The sequence below is a fragment of the Thamnophis elegans genome, chromosome 10 (genome assembly GCF_009769535.1).
Source record: "Thamnophis elegans isolate rThaEle1 chromosome 10, rThaEle1.pri, whole genome shotgun sequence".
Taxonomy (NCBI): domain Eukaryota; kingdom Metazoa; phylum Chordata; class Lepidosauria; order Squamata; family Colubridae; genus Thamnophis; species Thamnophis elegans.
In genome coordinates, this window is record NC_045550.1 from 8,346,371 (window position 1) to 8,372,800 (window position 26,430).

Consider the following 26,430-nt stretch of genomic DNA (forward strand, 5'->3'; position numbering starts at 1 on the left):
ATAAAAATGTTAATGAACTTGGCACAAAATTTGAATATAGAACACTGACGTATTAGTCCAATAACATGGAACTGGATATACTTTTTCCGAGAAAATATTTTGGAATGGGTAAAATTCTAGAAATTCTTACTTCTTCCAGAAAGTCTTATTAACTATTTCATGAAGTTCTCCCAGCTACTTTGAAAGAAGAAAAAGGGTACTGAAGCCTGAATTTGATTGGGGCATGGGATTGTTTGTTTCCTTGGGGATTCTGACATGAATTCAGTTTGACACAGATTGGAGCTGAAGGGGGGGAGAGCTGAGAATAGACCCTTCAGCAAAAACAGCATAGGTAGTCCATGAATCAAGTACATTCCAAAGGCTGGTTGACTGGAAGAAGAGGAGAGATGATGCCAGGCAACTGGCTCTCATCTTGGTTGGACAATGTGACAGTTTGTTTTGGAAAATGAAAAAAATATTACATATATTGGGGTGGAAAGCGCAGGAACTTTCGGTAGTGTGCCAAGATGATGTATCTAAATAAATTTGTTCTTTGAGGAAATGCAATGGCTCATAGTTCAATTTGTAATGCGTGTATTAATTGGAACCTGACATAGGATTTAACAGGATCTTTCACAACTTGAGAACTCAAAGTCTGCACGTTGATTTAAGCATTCCTCCTCTTACCGCATCCTTTCTCAATATTTTTTGTCAGCTAACTTTGTATAAGCAGTAGATAGAAATTATTGAAATTATTTTCATATATTAATTTTTAGAGACTGAAACAATAGCAATAGCAATAGCAGTTAGACTTATATACCACTTCATAGGGCTTTTAGCCCTCTCTAAGCGGTTTACAGAGTCAGCATATTGCCCCAACAATCCGGGTCCTCATTTTACCCAGCTCAGAAGGATGGAAGGCTGAGTCAACCCTGAGCCGGTGAGATTTGAACAGCCGAACTGCAGAATGCAGTCAGCTGAAGTAGCCTGCAGTGCTGCACTCTAACCACTGTGCCACCTCGGCTCAAACAAAAATTGGTCCATTTAAACATTTCAAACGTTGGATCAAACTTTAGATTAGTTCCTCTCTATGTGTGGAGCCTGGACCTATTTTTCTGTCATTAAAGGCAAAGGTTTCCTTGCACATATGTGCTAGTCGTTCCCAACTCTAGGGGGCGGTGCTCATCTCTGTTCCAAAGCCAAAAAGCCAGCGCTGTCTGAAGACGTCTCTGTAATCGGACGGAATGTTGTTACCTTCCCACCAAGGTGGCCCCTATTTTTCTACTTGCATTTTTACATTCTTTCGAAATGCTAGGTTGGCAGAAGCTGGGACAAGTAATGGGAGCTCACACCGTTACGCGGTGCTAGGGATTCGAACCGTTGAACTGCCAACCCTTCTGATCGACAAGCTCAGCATCTTAGCCACTGAGTCACCCTCCAAAAGTTCTACCATGGCTTAACTAATTACCTCTGGCCAAACCCATTGCCTCAAGTTTACAATCCAATGGCATTTTGAAAAATGCACTCTGTGATGTGAACTCATCTTGATCTATTTAATAAACCAATCTCAGTATTGTGATGCATGCATTAAAAACAGCTTTAACTTACAGCAAATTCTGAAAGGTAAGTCTTATTCGGTAGTTGTTTTTAACTTGTATTTCCCATACACAGTCCACATTGTTCGGATAGTCAGAAGGATAATTTGGACTTTTAAATGATCCCGATGGATCTCCAAGAAAACCACCGCAAGATTGTCTTGACACTGTTACTAAAAAGGAATCGTAGAAAAACATATTAGTATCATACAGGGCTAGGATTAGAAGAACCATATTATAAGAAAGATATAAATCTTTGAATTTTTCTTAAACTTAAAGTCTTGGTGCTTTCCACCTTTATGTTCTGAAGGAACCACAATGCCCAAAGCCCATAGTCTCTTGTTTTGTGAAATGGGGAGATGTATAAACTAGACAGCTAATAACAGTGAGTTAATCTGAGGTGAGACAGAACTGGAATCCTACTCTATAAATTCTTCGGATTAAGGATAATTTTATCAATAATGCTTTCTAAACAGTTCTTATTAGAAACTAACAATTACATGGGTTTTGCTATTCCTATTCATCTGCTAAGAAAAAAGGGGAAAATATTTATGATCCAAAATCAGTTTCCACTTATAGAAAGAGAAATGGAAGTCTGACTGTCCTCCATTTATTTATTTTTCTTAACATATGTATTAAAGCTTAAAAAAAGCTATAAAAGAAACTAAATTACTCTGTTTTAATCACTACTGCATTGGAAGTCAATATCTGTTTTACCAGTGCTATTTCTCTTCCTAAACTGTGAAGCTTTTTTTTACGATAAAAAAGTTTTTAATATGTGTCAAGGAAATGAACTGCAACAATATATTGGGACATCTATTCCTCCAACTCATTGGTATGTCTATGTGGCATTGCTAAATAAAATAAAATAAAAAGCTTTCTAAATATCTAATGACAAACAGAAGGTTGATTCTCTAAATGAAGTTGAAATACGGTAATAGAAACAATTATAATGTAATTAGATGTGATTTATTTTTTCTATTGTGTCACTTTTGTAATAAATCGACTGGGAATAAAAAAGAGGGTAGGAATTAACAACACAAAACTTATATAAAACAGATCAGTCAGAATCTATAAGATCACTTGGACTGTGCTTCTGAAAATAAGCACCACGGAACAGTGCGGTTTATATATGGTATTGAATTGTTTATAATTCATTTTATAAATTAGTTTATAAAAGATAAAAAATGAACCCAGGTAGTCCTCGACATACAACGTTTCATTTAGTGACTATTCAAAGTTACAACAGCATGGAAAAAAGGGGCTTATGACCATTATTCACACTTATGACTATTGCAACATTCCTATGATCATATGATCAAACTTTAGATGCCTGATTCATATTTATGATGGTTGCAGTGGCCTGGGGTCATGTGACCTTATGACAAGGGGGAAGTCAGATTCATTTAACAACCATGATACTAATTTAATAATTGCAGTAATTCACTTAACAACTGTGGCAAGAATGATCGTACAATGGAGCAAAACTCACTAAACTGTCTCACTTAGCAACATAAATTTTAGTTTCAGTTGTGGTCATAAGTTAAGGACTGCCTGCGTACCTAATAGCAGCAAAATAAATTATCTGTAACTAAAGTCAGAAACCATAGTTTCATTAGAAAATACAAAGGATTTAGAGACAAAATATAAAATTTATTCATGGCTTGGGAGCTTTCTTCAATTTTATATCTACAATAATTCTGTATGATAGGGAAGACTGTAAGACAATATCCCAAGTACACTTACTTTGAGTACTTTGATCAAAGGAGTACTTAATAATACCAGGAAACAGTCAAATACATTTGTTTATACCAAGTACACTTCCTCAAAGACAGCATTCCACATGTATTTATTTCAAAAAGTTGATATGCTGCTCTGAGCAGTTTACAATACTACTATACATAAACAATATTAAAGTGTCAATCTAGTACTAACAGCATAAAATAAATGCTAATAGTAATAAATAATACTTATAAAAGAAGAGGAATCAAAATCTATATGTTTCTATCTAAAAAGGCTTATAAAAATATTCACGTTTTTATCATTTTATTAAGTCTCAATAGCTTTGAGAAAGACAATCCATTGATAGAAAGTCATCCCAGAGGTATCCAGGTTTGGAGCCATAAATATCTTTAAATATGACAACCGGGACAGTAAATTCCAACTGAAAGTTGCCTGGTAACCAAGCTCTCAAAATAGCATTATATGGCCAAAGTTAGATGTGTCCATAATTACATGAATCTGAACCTCTGGATTTTGGACCAGCTATAGCTTCCAAGTAGTTCACAAGAGTCAAGTGTAAAACACATTGCAATAGTTCATATGACCGGTGAATAAGGTATCAATGATTCTGAGAAGTGCCTTCTGATGCAGGAAAGGTCATATCTTTTGCACCAGGTGAGATGACTGAGCTGCTATTTGCTTTCTCATCAGGAGCTATGAATCCAGAAGGCCCTCTAAATTATGCGCCAATTAGTAAGCAAAAGTGGGAGAACAAAACATGGCCTATAACAGGGCTATCAAACTCCTTGGCTGCGGGCTGGATGTGTCATGGGCTGACCACCCTACACCCAGTTTAATGAAGGGGGAAAAAGTCCCGATACGTCACATGACACCGCCATGACGTGAGTTTCACATCCCTGGTCTAGAATGGAAATAGCAATAGCAATAGTTAGAGTTATATACCGCTTCATAGGGCTTTCAGCCCTCTCTAAGCGGTTTACAGAGTCAGCATTTTGCCCCCAACAACAATCCGGGTCCTCATTTTACCCACCTGGGAAGGATGGAAGGCTGAGTCAACCCTGAGCCGGTGAGATTTGAACAACCGAACTGCTGAACTGCAGTCAGCTGAAGTAGCCTGCAGTGCTGCATTTAACCACTGCGCCACCTCGGCTCTTAAAATACACCTAGTATTTGATATCTTCAGAACCTACAGGTTCATATCTTATGGAAATAAGCCTAAACATGTTCTTCCTTGTCCTTCTCTCCATAAGAAGCTTAAAAACCAATATCGGTTGAATCATCATTAACATTCGTGTTTCACAATCATACTTATTGATACAAATAAATGTGGTTGTTAGGACAGGGACGGTAGGCACATTGGTGCGCTTATGGCCCTTATAGACCTCTTAGGAATGGGGTGAGGTCAACAGTAGACGGTCTAAGGCTAAAGTTGTGGGGGTTTGGGGAAGAAACTCCTGAGTCAGGTAACACATTCCAGGCATTGACCACTCTGTTGCCAAAGCCGTATTTTCTGCAATCAAGTTTGGTACAGTTTACCTTACCTATTGTGTGCTCATGTATTGTTATGGTTGCAACTGAGGTAGCCATTGACAGGTAGAACATTGTAGTAGATAATTTTATGTTTGAATGTTTGAATGTTTATTTTATTTATATATATTTTCCCCCGAAGGGGACTCAGGATGGCTCACAACTCAAACCAGGGAAGGGGGATACAAACAAAAATTAAAAACGACACAAAACAATACATAATTTAAAACACACAACAGTCATACCATTCGAGACGGGGGCAACAGTTCTTTAGCCCCAGGCCTGTCGGAACAGCCAGGTTTTAAGGGCTATGCGGAAGGCCTGGAGGGTGGTGAGGGTTCGAATCTCTATGGGGAGTTTGTTCCAGAGGGTTGGAGCAGCCACAGAGAAGGCCCTCCTCCGGGTAGTCGCCAGTCAACACTGGTCAGTGGATGGAATTCGGAGGAGGCCTAATCTGTGGGATCTAATCGGTCTAGTGGAGGTAATTGGCAGCAGGCAGTCTCTCAAGTACCCAGGTCCAATACCATGAATACCATTATGTACTACGCTTAGGTCAGACCGATAATGTTTACACATATTGATAACAATGATAATTACACATATTGATAATAATGTTTATATATATTAAGTATTTATTAGCAATAGCAATAGCAGTTAGACTTATATACCGCTTCATAGGGCTTTCAGCCCTCTCTAAGCGGTTTACAGAGTCAGCATATCGCCCCCACAGTCTGGGTCCTCATTTTACCCACCTCGGAAGGATGGAAGGCTGAGTCAACCTTGAGCCGGTGAGATTTGAACCGCCAAACTGCAGATAACAGTCAGCTGAAGTGGCTGCAGTACTGCACTCTAACCATTGCGCCACCTCGGCTCTTATTCATTACTGATTATAAGTATTAAGTAAAGTAACTGAGATTGTGATTAAAATAATTCAAGAAGTTAGACATTATTCGTTATTCTTGGCCACAAGGAAGATTGGGTGCCTGACATTCTAACCCAAAGGGGGATCAAAAGTATATGTTTGAGGCATTCTCTGTCATGGTGATTTGTACTAAAAGGTCCCTATACCGGATTCTTAAATATCAACTGTTGTCTATTCCATAATCCCCAAAAGCTACATATAATCTGTAACACCCTTAAGAGCCATAAAAATAAAACAGAAATTCAGGAGAAAGAATGTTGAAAGCTCTTTGAACTGTTTGAGGAGCACTTCATGAATCAAAGCTTCCCTCAGGTCCCTCTGCCAAAAGCACTGAATCACATATTATGAAATGCTCAATGCAATCACCTCATGGGCCTCCCCATATTAACTAACTACATGGGTGTCCACCTTTGATAAGATTGCTACTTAAGAAAAGCTGCAGTGCTGGGAGCAACCCCATTTTAGCAGCAATTCTTGTAGAAGTATCACCCGTACATTCACAGTTATTTTCATATATCTCTTGAAGGCCTTCAGAGAGGTTCTTCTGAGACTTCTGCAAAAGGTAGGGCCTATATCTTAAGGAGTATATTCAGAGGGAACTTAATTACTTTTCAAAGAAAGCTTTGTAAATGATTTTGCACAGCCATAATAACTAAGGAACTAGACTAAAATATTCAGCACATCTGAATATGTTTGAAGAAAGCTACATAGATAATTCTCACTTAACAACTCAATGTACACTCGCAATCTCACTGCTAAGCAAAGCAGACACTAAATGGGAAAGCATGTTGACCATGCCTCTGTTTTCTGGCTGTAAAGAGACAAGATTATGCCATTTCACATCTGTTTTTGTTTACCTCCTAACCATACTTCTATCTTTGTAACACACTCGTCCCTGCTTACTGTCTTGTACATATTGAGAACAATGCAATTTGTGAAAGCAACAACAGCACTCTCTATCACATGGCAAAAACAACCTCAAAATGTCTCCCTTTGAACATAATTGCTCAACCACGGGTACTGTGGCCTACCACTTCGAGGTGGAGAACAGATGAAAACTGAAGAGGAAAAGCTAAAATAGGATTGTCACATTTCAAAATGAGAGTGAGCCTTTATAAATCCCTGCAAGTTCCATTCCTACTCACATGTGCGATGTAATCCTGTCCTTTTTGGAACCTCAGCTTTCTTTCCATTCACAACCAAGTTAATTGAAGCCCCCAGTTACCAGAAAATGCCCAAGCCTGAAATAGATCCTTCTTTGAAGGGAAGGAAATCTTTCAGGAGACTGGAAGACAGATTTTAGTACTCTTATAGCCAGAAATCAAGAGTGAAGTATTCTTTCATAATAAATAATCTCTTTTAGGACCTAAAATACCATCAGGGTGTTTGTCATGCTACAAGTTTTAATTCAGGTAGCAGTGAACTATTTTTTTTACAACAATACAGGCTAAACTACTGATTGTATTGTTATAGAGACTAACTTGATTTTGTATTTAATAACGGCAGCAAGACTGTTGGTGTCACAATACTGGAAGAAGGAAGATTTGCCTACTATTCAAGAATGGACATTAAAAGTCACAAACCTAGCAGAGATGGCTAAAATATCAGCGTATCTCAAGGACCACTCAAATGAGAAATATAAACTGGAGTGGAGAAGATGGATTGACTATATTCAAAATAAATACGGGACTAAGAAATTCCAGATAGTTTATGACTGAAGAAACAAGGAATGATATAATCTGTTTAGAGTTAGCCTAGCAAAGAGGAGTTTAAGCTCAAATGAAAGATGATACTAACTTTCTTTAAGTTTATTTTAGAACATCTTTGTTAAAGATTTATACCCTGTATTTATTCTGGGAAGTTGGGGGTGGGGGTAGGGGGGAGGGAGGGCAGGGGCCGTAAATATTTGCAAAAGTTTTTTTTTTCTTAAAAGTTTTCAATAAAAAAATAGAAAAGAAAAAAAAACAATACAGGCTAAAGAAGGACATACAGAAGCAGACCTAATTGCTACATTTTCTGCATTTGATTGGAGAGTGCTAAAAAGGTAAACAGTCAAATGGGACAAATTTTGAAAAATGGGAACTACATTTGACAAATGGGAAGTACAGTATATTTATCTTCAATTTATTTCTTTTGCATTAGTGAAAATTGTCAATTCTGTCACATACACTTCAGTCAAAAGGATTAGAGTCCATTAGTACAGGAAGACCTGTTTTATCAAAATGCCTCTCTCTTCCTTAAAAAAAAAAAGTGGTCAAATGTTATCAATAAGGTTGGGGCTTATGAGTGTGAGGTAAAGAAAGCAAAAATAAATTACCTATGAGGAAATCCAATGAATAAGTGGACAAAGGAATTAATTGTCAAGAGAGTAGATTTTGTAATTCAAGTGTGTTATTAAAAATGTCAAGTTAAACATCTAAAAAAGATGGATTATAATTCTTTCTTCCTCAACCACGAACGTCTTGTACATAAACCTCATGTACACGTTCAACCATGTTCATGACATTCTATAATAGTGAATATTTTTGGAGGAAAATAACCATAAATGGATATTATTATAGAAAGCATAACAATCTTTGCAATAGCATCACTGATTTTTTTTTAGTGTTCATTTCTTTGTTTTTTCTCTAATTAGCTTTGCAAGAAGATTGGCAGTCAGACAAAAAGACAATAATTTATGATACTCAGAGTTCTAGCCCAACAATCTTCTTAAAAATTTGAAGTAGTTGGAAATATTGGGCATGTATGAGCGACAAAGAATACTTAATACTATGGAATCATAGAGAGCGATTAGCATTAAGATGCAGGGCTGGCTCTGGGGTGTTGAGGTCCTTTCCAAAATATTGTATCCTAGACATTTTCCTGCTTATAATCTATAGATGTCATTCCATTGCCAGATCAATTTGCACCGGAGATTAAAGATTATCCAGGCATTGCAGTTCTCCATTTACAACCACAGTCAAGCCCTAAATTCTTGTTGCTAAGTGAGACTTTTGTTAAGTGAGTTTTGCCTCAATTTAAGATCTTCCTTGCCGCACTTGTTGAGTAAATCACTGCAGTTATTAAGTTAGTAACATTGTTGTTATGTGAAACTGGCCACCCCATTGACTTGGTTTGTCAGAAGATTGCAAAAGGGGATCACGTGACCCTAAGCCATTGCAAACATCATCAATAGGAGTCAGTTGCCAACATCAGAATTTTGGTCACATGACCATAGAGATGGTGCAAGTGTTGTTAAGTGTGGAAAAGGTAATAAATCACTTTTTTTCAGTGCTGCTGTGACTTTGAATGGACTTTGAAATGGACAATTGTAAGTCAAGGACTATCCGTAGCTTTCAGCCCTCTCTAAGCGGTTTACAAATTTTTTAGCAAATTGAGTCAGCAACTTGCCCCCACAGTCCGGGTCCTCATTTCACCCACCTTGGAAGGATGGAAGGCTGAGTCGTCCTTGAGCCGGTGAGATTTGAACCGCTGAACTGCAGATCACAGTCAGCTAAAGTGGCCTGCAGTACTGCACCCTAACCACTGCGCTACTTGGCTCTTTTTGGACAGTCGAGTTTAAAAAATACCAGTATAATTTAAAAAATGACCACAGCATCGTTATTTAAAAAGCGCTAGAAGTACCAAAAATGTATTAATAAAGAAAGAAAGTAGGAAATGTCAGTGGTTGAATGGCCATGGGATGCCTACAAGTGTTGTAGGTCTTGTTATATTATTTTATCTTATTTTGCTTGATACCTCATTAAACGCTAAATAATAAACTAAAGTAAGCTAGTGAATAGCAGATTATGTTAATCAACATGCCATAGGAAAGTAGAAGTGGATTTCCCCACCCACTCACAAACAAACTTATTTCTATGTTGCCAATTTATGCTAGACATAAAAATACATTTTAAGTGGGTCTTTATTACCTGGTGGTGTAGTGTAGTAGAGTCCTCCTGAAAGAGAAAAGTTCATGATTATTTTAATATGTGCCAAAGAATAAATTGCTGTTGAAACAATATATCTCTTTCTAGGACTCATCTGTATGTGGTGTATTAATAGTATGATGTTTTTGTCCACTTCATTATATGGAAATGAAAATTGGGTATGTCAGAAGAAATATAAAAGGAAATTGATGTCAATAGTGCCCTTAAGAAGTGTGCATGTGATGAAACAAGCAGAAATAAGATTAAGTATGAATGGGTGCATAACTTTTGAAAAGATTCCCAAAACAAAGAGATTGGAAATTCCACACTCTTTAGAGAAATTATGAAATGTTGTAGGGATTTGGAGAAGCAAAAAAGAAAAAGAAATTAGTGAAAATGTACAGTGAATGGTGTAAAAAAAAAAGCTTAAGCAATGTATTTCAGGCATTCTATTTCTTTAGCTTATAATTTTTTATTCTTTTTTGTACTCTGTATAATACTGTTTATCTCAAAAGAAAATGGAATGATGGCTCTGCATCTATGGAGGATTAAGTCTGCTGAGTTGAATGAACTGTTTGGCCAAGGATGCCCATATACAGATAGTCCTTGACTGATGATGGCAGATTGAATCTAAAATGTCTGTTGCTAAGCTAGACATTTGTTCAGTAAATTTTGCCCCATTTTATGACTCTTCTTGCCACCATTGTTAAGCAAATCACTGCAGTTCTTAAAGTAGTCACATGGTTCTTAAGTGAATCTGGCTTCTTCATTGATTTTGCTTGACAGAAGGTTGCAGAAGGTGATCAAGCGGCCCTCGGAAATTGCAACCATCATTATGAATTTTGATTCTGATTTGGGGAATCTGCAAGGGTCAGAAGGGTGAAAAATGGTCATAAGTTCCTTTTTTCTGTGCTGTTGCAATTTTGAACTGTCACCAAATGAATTGTTGTAAATTGTGGGCTACCTGTACAGTTCCAACAGAATTGGGGAGTGAAAACTCTGGAACTAGAATGGATTTAGACTTATGGAAGCTACTTAGCAATAGCAATAGGAGTTAGACTTATATACCGCTTCATAGGGCTTTCAGCCCTCTCTAAGCGGTTTACAGAGTCAGCATATTGCCCCCCAAAACAATCCGGGTCCTCATTTTACCCACCTCGGAAGGATGGAAGGCTGAGTCAACCCTGAGCCGGTAAGATTTGAACAGCCGAACTGCAGAACTGCAGTCAGCTGAAGTAGCCTGCAGTGCTGCATTTAACCACTGCGCCACCTCGGCTCTCAACTTGTCATGTTGACTACTTATATTTGAGTCATGGGAACGACTCTAAAGGATCTTAAGCTTAATTATGAGATTGACCCTGAAGGACCTCACCCATTCAGGCTGATCATTGAGTTTGCCTTAATCAGGAGAATGATAAAAAGTCTCCTATTTATTTGGCTTGCTGGATCCAAAAGACTTCCTGATTGAAAAATGTGTACCTTGGCTTTCTCTGTTCGGCTCCCTTTGAGTTCCAGCTTTGGAGTGTTCCTTGCCTCCAGCTATTCTTTTGGTCACTTCTATCACATGTCATCTGCCTTTGACTTTGATTCCTGCTTGTTCTATGACATGAGCAATTACGATTCACTAGGTTGTTTCTTAGATTTCCTGGATCAATTTTGACTTCCTGGTTTATCTTGGACATTTGCCTGCAGCACATTAATTGTGCAATCATGGCTATACTTTATTAAGCCAGTTTAAAAAAGCAAAACCAAGATGCCTGCTGTTAGTCATTATTTGTAAAGAAAAAGCAGAAAAATTATATCTAATAATCTAAATTATTTCCTTACCTAACAAAAGATCTTCAGGAATTCTCCTTTTCCAGAAAGTTATGTAAGCATTGCCCCAACTCTTCAATTGGGTATAAAACTAACATGTATACTGTGAAATAGAGAGGACTGTTTTCTTACATGTTTTGTTTAAATGGGTTTATACCACAAAATTGTGTAACCTTGGTTTCAGTCATGACACCAGTGGTGGGTTCCTACTGATTCGTTTCAGCCAAACCAGTAGCAATAGCAATAGCAGTTAGACTTATATACCACTTCATAGGGCTTTCAGCCCTCTCTAAGCGGTTTACAGAGTCAGCATATTGCCCTCAACAATCCGGGTCCTCATTTTACCCACCTCGGAAGGATGGAAGGCTGAGTCAACCTTGAGCCGGTAAGACTTGAACAGCCGAACTGCAGAAACTGCAGTCAGCTGAAGTAGCCTGCAGTGCTGCCTTTTAACCACTGCGCCATCTCGGCTCTAGTTGTTTGGTGGCCTGGGTTGCTGGAACTGGCAGTGAACCATGCCTGCCACACTCCCAAAACTATTCTCTGGATGGCGCTGTGGGCACCACCATCTTGTTTTTTACTTCTGCACATGCACAGAACAATTTTTGTTGCACTGTGCATGCGCGCACAGCATGGCCATGAGCAAACCAAGAGTAATGACTGCCAGAACCCACCTCTGCATGCCACATATGACTCTAGCAAAAGAATAAGCTCTCTGGCAGCTTAACGCACTTTACATGGGTTTTCCTACAAAACTATAGTCATAACAGCTGTGTGAAGTAGAATGCCGAGAGGCACTGATTGGACCAAAACCAGTCACTGAACTCTATGATCAACTAGGGACTAGAATCAGGGTCTTCCCTGTACGAGATCAATATATTCTCTGCTAGCCTTGCTTTCAGATTGCGTCTTTTGGCAATTATCATTCCCAAAGATAGATGAAAACATTTGGCTTCTTTCATGAGTTGTTTCCTTCACAACTCGTCAGCTGCGTATCAAATCCTATCTTCCTTATTTGTAGCTAGCTGAATTAGAATATTACACTTTAATTATGTGTCCTTAAACTAGATGCATGAGTTAATTCTCAGGCCAAACTCTTTAATTCTCAGGCCAAACTATTTAAGAACACAATTGTGTGTTCTTAAACTAGATGCATGAGTTAATTCTCTGGCCAAACTATTTAAAATATGTAAATATAAAATGTGTTATAAAAAGATTTATATTTCAATGACAAAGTAAGCGAGTACCTGAACAAATAACACCAGCATCCTCTTGGTGGTTGCAGTTATGATTTCCCCAGCCTCCATTTCTGCATTGCCAAAGGTAGCGTTCATTCCCGTTGCACTGAACATCATCCAGGTAAATAGGGCCATATCCTTGACCAAAGTATGCTACTGATGTTGCTCGGATGGCATATCCACATCCAAGCTGTCGGCATACCACATCGGCATCATTCAGGTCCCATAAATCATCACAAACAGTCCCCCAGTTTTGGTAATAAGACCTAATTTCAACACGGCCTTGACACCTGCTTCCATTTACTAATCGGAGCTCTTGAGGAAAAAAGAAATCATATTGTTCAATCATAAACAGTCCCAGATATGTGAAGAAAATATTTTTTACAATTGTAGGAAACAGGATTAACAACAGCAATCAAGATTTGAAAGTGTGAGAAAATGTATATCTTTATAAGGAGACAACTTTTGGATGTCTATCTGCCATTACTAACCTAACACATCAAAACAAACAAAATAAGAGAGTAAGAAGACCATGATCAGAAAAAAAATGGAACATGGGGTATTTTCATTGCATACAAACTACTCAAATATAGAGCCTTGAAAATCCTCCAAACAATAGGAAGACCAGTTTGTAGCATGTGATGTGCTGTCCCTCATCCTCTTATTGAAATGTTTTTTTGTCTGAGGTCCATAAAAAATATTATTTAAGTTGAGTTGATTTAAATCAAGTTATTTTAAAATCCACCCTACTCTTATACTTCAAATGGATTACATTTAACAGATGAAACAAATCCCCAAAGTTTTCTTACCAAGTCCTGGTGGTAATGTTGGTGGTGGTATCCATCCTGCCAGTGACCAAAGATAAAAGTATTAGATAGGCTACAGTGATAGATAAAGCATGACGTTACATTCAGAAATCATATAGCGTACTACACAAGGTTAAAAGGAGATTGATTTTGAGATTTTGATAATGAAAGTTGACATTACTGGACATTCAATCACCGCAACAAGTTTACTAAGTCATGAAATACTCTGCAATCACCAAGGAGGAGTTTCTGTTTCTTTGCTTGTTTTCACAGCACAGTAGCAATAGCGTTTAGACTTATATACTGCTTTACAGTGCTTTACAGCCCTCTCTAAGTGGTTTACAGAATCAGCATATTATCCCCAACAATCTGGGTCCTCATTTTGCTGACATCGGAAGGATGGAAGGCTGAGTCAGCCTTGAGCCTGGTGGGATTTGAACTGCCAAGTTGCTGACATCTGGTAGTCAGCATCAATAGCCTGCTGTACAGCACGCTAACCACTGCACCACTTTGGCTAAGTAAATCAAATAATGCAAGATATAGATGTACAATGCTTGCAAAGAAAAAAGATAGCTTGGGCAGGGAGACATGGCAGTTCAAATCTCACCATCTTTTTTTAAAAAACATCTGCCCTGCGCTCTGAAAGCCTGGAACTGGAATGTGATAATATATTATCCACGCTATTTTGGATAAATGTATTCAGATTGCAATGTTTTCTTCTGTAGTAGATATAACTAAAGTTATAATAGTTTTTTATTACCACAATTATACCTGAATAGGTCATTTACACCAATAAGATAAATTTGTGATGGGAGGTTAACGGAAATGTGTATCGTACAACTAGATAGCAAACACTGAAACAAATACAAAGCAAAGACTAGTTGCAAATTAGTTTAGATTTTCTAGTTGGAGCCTCATGCCCTGTTTTGCAGATATTATCTCAAAATTACCTATTGTTAGCAATCCAAAATATGTCAATAAACAAAGAGTAAAGATGAAACATTTTGCATTTGTTTCATCAGCAAACAAAAAGTACTTTGCTTTGCTTATTTTGCTGTTTATGAAAATATCCAAATTATCATAACAGTGGATGGTCCAGATTTTACTGTGAGATATTTGTCCCAGGGTATAAGGGCTATCTGGGTGCAGAGGAATAATCCAATATGCTCCCATATACACTCATTTTCAAGGAGAAAATCACATGTTTCAAAAATGAACAGGAGTCCAGATGCAGAGCTGGGGAATACTGACTTATTTAGCAATTGCAATAGCAATAGCAGTTAGACTTATATACCGCTTCATAGGGCTTTCAGCCCTCTCTGAGCGGTTTACAGAGTCAGCATATTGCCCCCAACAACAATCCGGGTTCTCATTTCACCCACCTCGGAAGGATGGAAGGCTGAGTCAACCCTGAGCCGGTGAGATTTGAACAGCCGAACTGCAGAACTGCAGTCAGCTGAAGTAGCCTGCAGTGCTGCATTTAACCACTGCGCCACCTCGGCTCTTTTTTGACAGTCGAGCTTAAAAAATACCAGTATAATTTAAAAAATGACCACAGCATCGTTATTTAAAAAGTGCTAGAAGTACCAAAAATGTATTAATAAAGAAAGAAAGTAGGAAATGTCAGTGGTTGAATGGCCATGGGATGCCTACAAGTGTTGTAAGTCTTGTTATATTATTTTATCTTATTTTGCTTGATACCTCATTAAACGCTAAATAATAAACTAAAGTAAGCTAGTGAATAGCAGATTATGTTAATCAACATGCCATAGGAAAGTAGAAGTGGATTTCCCCACCCACTCACAAACAAACTTATTGCTATGTTGCCAATTTATGCTAGACATAAAAATACATTTTAAGTGGGTCTTTATTACCTGGTGGTGTAGTGTAGTAGAGTCCTCCTGAAAGAGAAAAGTTCATGATTATTTTAATATGTGCCAAAGAATAAATTGCTGTTGAAACAATGTATCTATTTCTAGGACTCATCTGTATGTGGTATATTAATAGTATGATGCTTTTGTCCACTTCATTCTATGGATATGAAAATTGGGTATGTCAGAAGAAATATAAAAGTAAATTGATGTCAATAGTGCCCTTAAGAAGTGTGCATGTGATGAAACAAGCAGAAATAAGATTAAGTATGAATGGGTGCACAACTTTTGAAAAGATTCCGAAAACAAAGAGATTGGAAATTCCACACTCTTTAGAGAAATTATGAAATGTTGTAGGGATTTGGAGAAGCAAAAAAGAAAAAGAAATTAGTGAAAATGTACAGTGAATGGTGTAAAAAAAAAAAAAAGCTTAAGCAACGTATTTCAGGCATTCTATTTCTTTAGCTTATAATTTTTTATTCTTTTTTGTACTCTGTATAATACTGTTTATCTCAAAAGAAAATGGAATGATGGCTCTGCGTCTAGCAATAGCAATATAGCAATAGCAATAGCAATAGCAGTAGACTTATATACCGCTTCATAGGCCTTTCAGGCCTCTCTAAGCGGTTTACAGAGAGTCAGCATATTGCCCCCAACAATCTGGGTCCTCATTTTACCCACCTCGGAAGGATGGAAGGCTGAGTCAACCCTGAGCCGGTGAGATTTGAACCGCTGACCTGCTGATCTAGCAGTAGCCTGCAGTGCTGCATTTAACCACTGCGCCACCTTGGCTCATGGAGGATTAAATCTGCTGAGTTGAATGAACTGTTTGGCCAAGGATGCCCATATACAGATACTGTATATACTCGAGTATAAGCCTAGTTTTTCAGCCCACTTTTTGGGCTGAAAAAAGCCGCCTCGGCTTATACTCGAGTCAGTGAAAAATTTGCCCGAAATGGAGGAGAAAAAGGGGCGGGGCCATGCCGCTGGGTGACACTTGTGAATGGCCCAGTGCCCCTGTGAGTTTCCCCTCCCTCTGTGTCAGTTTGCCGCGCAGCGCACATCGCACCATCCCCCCTCCTCACGTTCTAATGTAATGCAGGGCTGTCTTACGATTCCCCTTCCTCCCCCTCCTGCCGCTCTGCAACGATGTCCCACCTTCTCCTTGTTATGGCAAGCAGCCACATAGCGATGTCCCACCTCCTCTGGTACAGTGATCCAATGATAGGAATCACTGTGCCGTGTGTCATAGGAGGCGGGACATCGCTCCCGCGGCTGCACGGGACATCATCATCACAGCGGGACATCAGCATCATGAGGTGAGTGAAGTATTTCATTGAATACACCGCTAGTTTACTGTTTTTCTTTGAAATAAATATTCAAAAACATTATTGGTATCTATTTTTATTTTTGAAATTTACCGGTAGCTGCTGCATTTCCCACCCTAGGCTTATACTCGAGTCAATAACTTTTCCAGGTTTTTGTGGTAAAATTAGGTGCCTCGGCTTATATTCAGGTCGGCCTATACTCGAGTATATACGGTAGTCCTTGACTGATGATGACAGATTGAATCTAAAATGTCTGTTGCTTAGCTAGACATTTGTTCAGTAAATTTTGCCCCATTTTATGACTCTTCTTGCCACCATTGTTAAGTAAATCACTGCAGTTCTTAAAGTAGTCACATGGTTATTAAGTGAATCTGGCTTCTTCATTGATTTTGCTTGACAGAAGGTTGCAGAAAGTGATCAAGCGGCCCTCGGAAATTGCAACCATCATTATAAATTTTGATTCTGATCTGGGGAATCTGCAAGGGTCAGAAGGGTGAAAAATGGTCATAAGTTCCTTTTTTCTGTGCTGTTGTAATTTTGACCTGTCACCAAATGAATTGTTGTAGATTGTGGGCTACCTGTACAGGTCCAACAGAATTAGGGAGTGAAAATTCTGGACTAGATTGGATTTAGACTTATGGGAAGCAATAGCAGTTAGATTTATATACCGCTTCATGGGGCTTTCAGCCCTATCTAAGCGGTTTACAGAGTCAGCATATTGCCCCCACAGTCTGGGTCCTCATTTTACCCACCTCGGAAGGATGAAAGGCTGAGTCAACCTTTGAGCCGGTGAGATTTGAACAGCCGAACTGCAGAAACTGCAGTCAGCTGAAGTAGCCTACAGTGCTGCATTTTAACCACTGCGCCACCTCGGCTCTAGTTGTTTGGCGGCCTGGGTTGCTGGAACCGGCAGTGAACCACGCCTGCCACACTCCCAAAACTATTCTCTGGATGGCGCTGTGGGCACCACCATCTTGTTTTTTACTTCTGCACATTCACAGAACAATTTTTGTTGCACTGTGCATGCGCGCACAGCATGCCCATGAGCAAACCGAGAGTAATGACTGCCAGAACCCATCTCTGCATGCCACATATGACTCTAGCAAAATAATAAGCTCTCTGGCAGTTTAACGCACTTTACATGGGTTTTCCTACAAAACTATAGTCATAACAGCTGTGTGAAGTAGAATGCCGAGAGGCACTGATTGGACCAAAACCAGTCACTGAACTCTATGATCAACTAGGGACTAGAATCAGGGTCTTCCCTTTACGAGATCAATACATTCTCTGCTAGCCTTGCTTTCAGATTGCGCCTTTTGGCAATTATCATTCCCAAAGATAGATGAAAACTTTTGGGTTCTTTCATGAGTTGTTTCCTTTAGGACTCTTCAGCTGCGTATCAAATTCTATCTTCCTTATTTGTAGATAGCTGAATTAGAATATTACACTTTAATTATGTGTCCTTAAACTAGATGCATGAGTTAATTCTCTGGCCAAACTATTTAAAATATGTAAATATAAAATGTGTTATAAAAATATTTATATTTCAATGACAAAGTAAGCGAGTACCTGAACAAATAACACCAGCATCCTCTCGGTGGTTGCAGTTATGATTTCCCCAGCCTCCATTTCTGCATTTCCAAAGGTAGCGTTCATTCCCGTTGCACTGAACATCATCCAGGTAAATAGGGCCATATCCTTGGCCAAAGAATGCTCCTGATGTTGCTCGGATGGCATATCCACATCCAAGCTGTTGGCATACCACATTGGCATCATTCAGGTCCCATAAATCATCACAAACAGTACCCCAGTTTTGGTAATAGGACCTAATTTCAACACGGCCTTGACACCTGCTTCCATTTACTAATCGGAGCTCTTGAGGAAAAAAGAAATCATATTGTTCAATCATAAACAGTCCCAGATATGTGAGGAAAATATTTTTTACAATTGTAAGAAACAGGATTAACAACAGTAATCAAGATTTGAAAGTGTGAGAAAATGTATATCTTTATAAGGAGACAACTTTTGGATGTCTATCTGCCATTACTAACCTAACACATCAAAACAAACAAAATAAGAGAGTAAGAAGACCATGATCAGAAAAAAATGGAACATGGGGTATTTTCATTGCATACAAACTACTCAAATATAGAGCCATGAAAATCCTCCAAACAATAGGAAGACCAGTTTGTAGCATGTGATGTGCTGTCCCTCATCCGCTTATTGAAATATTTTTTTGTCTGAGGTCCATAAAAAATATTATTTAAGTTGAGTTGATTTAAATCAAGTTAATTTAAAATCCACCCTACTCTTATACTTCAAATGGATTACATTTAACCGATGAAACAAGTCCCCAAAGTTTTCTTACCAAGTCCTGTCGGTAATGTTGGTTGTGGTATCCATCCTGCCAGTGACCAAAGATAAAAGTATTAGATAGGCTACAGTGATAGATAAAGCATGACGTTACATTAAGAAATCATATAGCGTACTACACAAGGTTAAAAGGAGATTGATTTTGAGATTTTGATAATGAAAGTTGACATTACTGGACATTCAATCACAGCAACAAGTTTACTAAGTCATGAAATACTCTGCAATCACCAAAGAGGAGTTTCTGTTTCTTTGCTTGTTTTCACAGCACAGTAGCAATAGCGTTTAGACTTATATACTGCTTTACAGTGCTTTACAGCCCTCTCTAAGTGGTTTACAGAATCAGCATATTATCCCCAACAATCTGGGTCCTCATTTTGCTGACATCGGAAGGATGGAAGGCTGAGTCAGCCTTGAGCCTGGTGGGATTTGAACTGCCAAGTTGCTGACATCTGGTAGTCAGCATCAATAGCCTGCTGTACGGCACGCTAACCACTACGCCACTGTGGCTCAGTAAATCAAATAATGCAAGTTATAGATGTACAATGCTTGCAAAGAAAAAAGATAGCTTGGGCAGGGAGACATGGCAGTTCAAATCTCACCATCTTTTTTTTTTAAACATCTGCCCTGCGCTCTGAAAGCCTGGAACTGGAATGTGATAATATATTATCCACGCTATTTTGGATAAATGTATTCAGATTGCAATGTTTTCTTCTGTAGTAGATATAACTAAAGTTATAATAGTTTTTTTATTACCACAATTAAACCTGAATAGGTCATTTACTCCAATAAGATAAATTTGTGATGGGAGGTTAACAGAAATGTGTATCGTACAACTAGATAGCAAACACTGAAACAAATACAAAGCAAAGACTAGTTGCAAATTAGTTTAGATTTTCTAGTTGGAGCCTCATGCCCTGTTTTGCAGATATTATCTCAAAATTACCTATTGTTAGCAATCCAAAATATGTCAATAAGCAAAGAGTAAAGATGAAACATTTTGCATTTGTTTTCATCAGCAAACAGAAAGTACTTTGCTTTGCTTATTTTGCTGTTCATGAAAATATCCAAATTACCATAACAGTAGATGGTCCAGATTTCACTGTGAGATATTTGTCCCAGGGTATAAGGGCAATCTGGGTGCAGAGGAATAATCTAAATGCTCCCATATATGCTCATTTTCAAGGAGAAAATCACATGTTTCAAAAATGAACAGGAGTCCAGATGCAGAGCTGGGGAATACTGACTTATTTAGCAATTGCAATAGCAATAGGAGTTAGACTTATATACCGCTTCACAAGGGCTTTCAGCCCTCTCTGAGTGGTTTACAGAGTCAGCATATTGCCCCCAACAACAATCCGGGTTCTCATTTCACCCACCTCGAAAGAATGGAAGGCTGAGTCAACCCTGAGCCGGTGAGATTTGAACAGCCGAACTGCAGAACTGCAGTCAGCTGAAGTAGCCTGCAGTGCTTCATTTAACCACTGCGCCACCTCGGCTCTCTGATGGACAGCATCATGTTAGTTGGATAATCCCTGAAACAATCCTCCCTCTCCCCATCTCCAAATTTTTCACTCAACTGTAAGCCTTCTAAAAATCAAAATGTACATTGAAATACACTTGTAGTGTCTCAGCATTACCTGGTGTTGAAGGAATAATACTTGCTGAAAAAGAAAAAAAATGATTTGATTAAAGATTTACTGTAGCAGTTTCGCCACACAATGACTGTATTGATATGCATATCCATTTCTTACCACACTGCTTGTAAAGTGGATACAATGATCAGAAGAATAGTGTTTGCTTTGTTTTGCTAAAAAGTTACTCACCTGTACTCCCTGCCAACGATTTGGTTTCAAGAAGCCACTTCAAGAGTCCAAAAAAAAAAGGGAAAGGGCTACATTTTTCCATAGCTATTCAATGTAATTAAAAGGCTCTCTTTGCTTGTGCTGCAATCATTACGTAGCTAATTCTGCTTGAATACAAGATTTTCTGGCGATGTTATGTGACCATTTCAGGGATGGTAGAGTTATTGCCCAATTTGAGAGAGTTATATAAATCTGCTGCTCTGCCAGGCATTGTCAAAATACTCCCCTGTACTATCACATATCCTTGAGATGATGGCTCAGTAAAGTCTCTAAGCTACATGCTCTTTTACTGCTCTCTCTAAATAGAATCCTTCCTTATATTTATCCATCTTGTCCTAAAATTCCCTGCAGAGAGCACGATTTCTTTGTGGCTTCCTGTCTTTAACCATTACTCAGCTATATCTTCCTGGGCTATATCTAACTGCACTGGTTACCAGGAGGCTTTGGGATGAATTCAAAATTATGAAGCCTTTAATGGCCTTGAGGCTGTTCATCTGAGGAAATGTCTATCTACTGGGGGTCCTGGGGCTCTGTTCTATGCAATCAGAGTCAGCACGCTTTGGATTCCATCAGCTAGATGGTATCACTTCATGGGACCAAGAAAGCAGAGGTCTGTTACAGCACCTGTCCTCTGATATGAGATCCCTCCCAAGATTCATATGGCCCCCCAACAGAGGTGGGTTCCTACCAGTTCGCACCTATTCGGTAGAACCGGTTTGTCAAATCTACCGAACCGGTTAGAAGAGGTTCCACCAGTGGACCCAGAAAGCATGCCACACCTACAGAAGAGGTTCCAAAATTTTTTGAAACCCACCACTGACCCCCAATGTATTGAAATGAATACTTTAAACCTGCCTCTTTCCCCCCGTACAGCCACCCATGGGTCTCCACTACCATAGTGCAACACGTTAACATCAGTTGTATGCCAGACTGTAACAACATTTTTCTTCAGGTAAAAGTTCCTGATAGATACATTTCTGCAAGTCTGATTTTTCCAGTCGAACTTTTTTTTTCTTGGTGAATCCTATCACTTTATAATTTTTTAGCCATCATTTTCTTCTGGGTTTGTTTGTTAGAATATTAAGTTCTAACACTAAGTACGCTAAGATGTACAAATTCTCAACATTAACTACCGATGGGAAAAAAAACTCCCGTAAAATATGTATATTGATCTCATCACAGGAGAAGAACGTACCTGAACAAATGACACCAGCATCTTCATTGTGGCTGCAATCATGACTTCCCCAGCCTCGGTTTCCACATTCCCAAAGATAGGATTCATACCCACGGCAGGAAACATCATCCAGGTGGATAGGACCATATCCTCGCCCAAAATAGGCTCCACCTTTAGCTTCAATAGCTTGTCCACATCCAAGTTGTCTGCATACCACCGCTGCATCATTTAGATCCCATGAGTCATCACAAACTGTCCCCCATTGGCCATAGTTGCCCCGAACTTCAATGTTGCCTTGACAGCGATCCGTTCCATTTACCAATCGGAGCTCTTAAAATTGAATTAATGAATCAATTAGTATGATTGCTCTTCTAGACGATTCACAAATTAAAAATGCACCCAACCTTGGCTGATCTCAAGACAAATAATCAGGGTTACATCTATTGGGATTAAGTTTTCTTGGAGGTCATTAAGAAATGCCAAATGTATGGTTGTTTGGGAATTTTAAGAAAATTTAAGGAGAAGATGATGACAATCTCATCTATATTGTTGCTAGAAAATTAACATTTTGAATATAAACTGTTCAACAATGCTGTTTTTCTTTTCTTGAAGACGTTTACACAAGGATAATTCTTCTGTATGATTATTGATTGATCATTGAAGGTCCTAGTTGAGTTTTGAAACAGTAGGGTCTAAACTCAATCTGCCTTGGATGTGCAAATGTTTTGGATTTAAAGTTGACAACTCAGAACCTCCATGTTTTTGTCATGTGCTCAGAACAAAACACAACCTTTCAAGTGGTGCTGTTTCAGATGACTTGATAGAAATGTTGACTTGGATCTTGCTACTGGATTTTTTTAAAAAGTAATTTTAACTGGGGCAGTGGAATAGCAAGGACTGATTATGTTTCCACTGATACTGGTTTAGGCTGGGAAACCATATTGCTGGAGCAAAGCAGGGAATAACAATAAGTGGAATATCCTTCTCTTCACCTTCCTACGGATCCATTCCATTCTTTTACAGTTTTAAAGAACATTTTCACCCCATCTCCCCCCTCCTCCATCCCCTCCCAAAATGCCTGCTTGTTTCTTTAGGAAAATTAATTATTCTAAGTAGGTGTTATGTGCTTATCAGTATCTTGACACTGCTGTGCTGTGGGCTAACTACGCTCACATACACCTTCCATAAAGGTTTATCTTTAAAGCTTCTCTTTGTCTGAGATCCTTGGACGAAGGAAATCTGTTGTTACATCATAAGACGTTTCTCAAATATTCTAAATAAATACAAATACTGCAACTAAACATTCTCAACTGAATGGAGATACTCAGTGGTGTGTTTCTAATTTTTTACTACTGGTTTGCTCGTGCACGTGCGTGACATTTATGCACATACCAGTAGCAATAGCAATAGCTATAGCAATAGCAGTTAGACTTATATACAGCTTCATAGGACTTTCAGCCCTCTCTAAGCGGTTTACAGAGTCAGCATATCTCCCCCAACAATCCGGGTCCTCATTTTACCCACCTCGGAAGCATGGAAGGCTGAGTCAACCTTGAGCCGGTGAGATTTGAACTGCTGAACTGCAGATAACAGTCAGCTGAAGTGCCTGCAGTACTGCACCCTAACCAATGCACCACCTCGGCCCCTACTACCACTTCATCTGATCTGGGCCGAACAGGGAGCAACCCAACTCTGGAGATACTTTTGACAAAATAGTCACAAATTTCATCTTATACTTAAATTTAAAAAATAAAAATAAGTATGGACCATGGCTTCAAAAATTTGCCAGCCTATGTTCTTTGGGACCATCACGGTCTGCGATGAAATCATATATGGACTAAAAACCAAACGTTGCTGCCATTAAAATAACTTTAAATACTAAAAAGTCACTCCTTTGAATTCAGGTGCTGGAGAGTAGGTTGAGAATATCTTAGACAACAAGAACAGGCCATCAGACATTAACTGAAATAAATTCCAATTGTTTACTGGAAGTACTAATATTGAAGCTAAATTTTCAATAGCCAGAACCTAATCTGTTTCAAAGATCGGTCATCAGAGAAGGTCTGGATGCTGGGAGGGAAAAAAGAAGCAAATGAAAAGAGGCAAAAAGAAGGCAAGATGCTTAGATTCGATTGCTAACAACAAAATAAGGATTCAAATAAGCAATTGTTGACAACATAGTCCTAATGTAATGGTGTTCCTTTGGTCATGTGGCATCAAAAATGACTGAACAAGTGAACAACAAACTTGTAAAGCTCTGGGTGAAGTCTATTTCTTTCTCATATAACCACCCAGATATATAACATTAAATGCACAATACTCATTCTCATTACATATTTAACAATACAAACGGAAATTTAGAGAGAACTTGCATCTTGAAGCCAAGCAACTGGGGATCCTTTAAAGGTTATTGAGAACTGTAGAATTCAATGCTAAATAATACTGTGTTCTCTCATATGGGATCATAACCATAAAAAGTGGCACATGGGAAAAGACTCTTATACAGGGTGGATAAAAATTGATGATTTAAAAAAAATCAGAAAAATCAGATTTTTAAATTTTAAATCAGATTTTTTAATTTAAATTGCATTTTTTTTAATTTTATCAAATGTATTTTAATAAAATACTTTTGGAGTAAAAAATCTATCCAAAGATAGTTTTCTATTTAAGATACATTAATAATTTAGTTTATTGAGCATGAAATGGAATTTAGTTATGTAGCATGAGTCTGTATATTCTGTAATATTGGGTTCGTTGTTGAGTCAATAGGTCAGAAAAGGATCCTCTGCGGAACAGAGAAGTCAGTTGCTCTTTAAAAAATATTATTTAAGTCGAGTTGATTTAAATCAAGTTAATTTAAAATCCACCCTACTCTTATACTTCAAATGGATTACATTTAACAGATGAAACAAATCCCCAAAGTTTTCTTACCAAGTCTTGGCGGTAATGTTGGTTGTGGTATCCATCCTGCCAGTGACCAAAGATAAAAGTATTAGATAGGCTACAGTGATAGATAAAGCATGAAGTTACATTCAGAAATCATATAGCATAATACACAAGGTTAAAAGGAGATTGATTTTGAGATTTTGATAATGAAAGTTGACATTACTGGACATTCAATCCCAGCAACAAATTTACTAAGTCATGAAATACTTTGCAATCACCAAGGAGGAGTTTCTGTTTCTTTGATTGTTTTCACAGCCCAGTAGCAATAGCACTTAGACTTATATACTGCTTTACAGTGCTTTTACAGCCCTCTCTAAGCGGTTTACAGAATCAGCATATTGTCCCCAACAATCTGGGTCCTCATTTTGCCGACATGGGAAGGATGGAAGGCTGAGTCAGCCTTAAGCCTGGTGGGATTTGAACTGCCCAGTTGCTGACAGCAGGCAGTCAGCATCAATAGCCTGCTGTACGGCAGGCTAACCACTGTGCCACTGTGGCTCAGTAGTTCAAATAATGCAAGAGAGAGGTGTGCAATGCTTGAAAAGGAAAAAGATAGCTTGGGCAGGGAGACATGGCAGTTCAAATCTCACCATCTTTTTTTTTAAAACATCTGCCATGCGCTCTGAAAGCCTGGAACTGGAATGTGATAATATATTATCCACACTATTTTGGATAAATGTCTTCAGATTGCAATGTTTTCTTCTGTAGTATATATAACTAAAGTTATAATAGTTTTTTATTACCACAATTAAACCTGAATAGGTCATTTACACCAATAAGATAAATTTGTGATGGGAGGTTAACGGAAATGTGTATCGTACAACTAGATAGCAAACACTGAAACAAATACAAAGCAAAGACTAGTTGCAAATTAGTTTAGATTTTCTAGTTGGATCCTCATGCCCTGTTTTGCAGATATTATCTCAAAATTACCTATTGTTAGCAATCCAAAATATGTCAATAAACAAAGAGTAAAGATGAAACATTTTGCATTTGTTTCATCAGCAAACAGAAAGTACTTTGCTTTGCTTATTTTGCTGTTCATGAAAATATCCAAATTATCATAACAGTGGATGGTCCAGATTTTACTGTGAAATATTTGTCCCTGGGTATAAGGGCTATCTGGGTGCAGAGGAATAATCCAATATGCTCCCATATACGCTCATTTTCAAGGAGAAAATCACATGTTTCAAAAATGAACAGGAGTCCAGATGCAGAGCTGGGGAATACTGACTTATTTAGCAATTGCAATAGCAATGGCAGTTAGACTTATATACCGCTTCATAGGGCTTTCAGCCCTCTCTGAGCGGTTTACAGAGTCAGCATATTGCCCCCAACAACAA

The 26,430-nt window shown here is 38.3% G+C and overlaps 1 protein-coding gene across 1 annotated transcript in view; it reads right to left on the minus strand.

Moving 5' to 3' along the window:
- LOC116514128 (deleted in malignant brain tumors 1 protein-like) overlaps positions 1–26,430 on the minus strand; it is an 83,642-nt gene that overhangs the window by 46,200 nt on the left and 11,012 nt on the right. The window contains exons 7-14 of the mRNA XM_032225587.1: positions 22,159–22,469; positions 21,250–21,259; positions 18,302–18,605; positions 17,981–17,992; positions 13,537–13,542; positions 12,737–13,042; positions 9,678–9,704; positions 1,588–1,741 (exon numbers count right to left, since the gene is read on the minus strand). Coding sequence (XP_032081478.1) covers positions 1,588–1,741; positions 9,678–9,704; positions 12,737–13,042; positions 13,537–13,542; positions 17,981–17,992; positions 18,302–18,605; positions 21,250–21,259; positions 22,159–22,469 — 1,130 coding nt within the window. The remainder of the gene's footprint in view (positions 1–1,587; positions 1,742–9,677; positions 9,705–12,736; positions 13,043–13,536; positions 13,543–17,980; positions 17,993–18,301; positions 18,606–21,249; positions 21,260–22,158; positions 22,470–26,430) is intronic.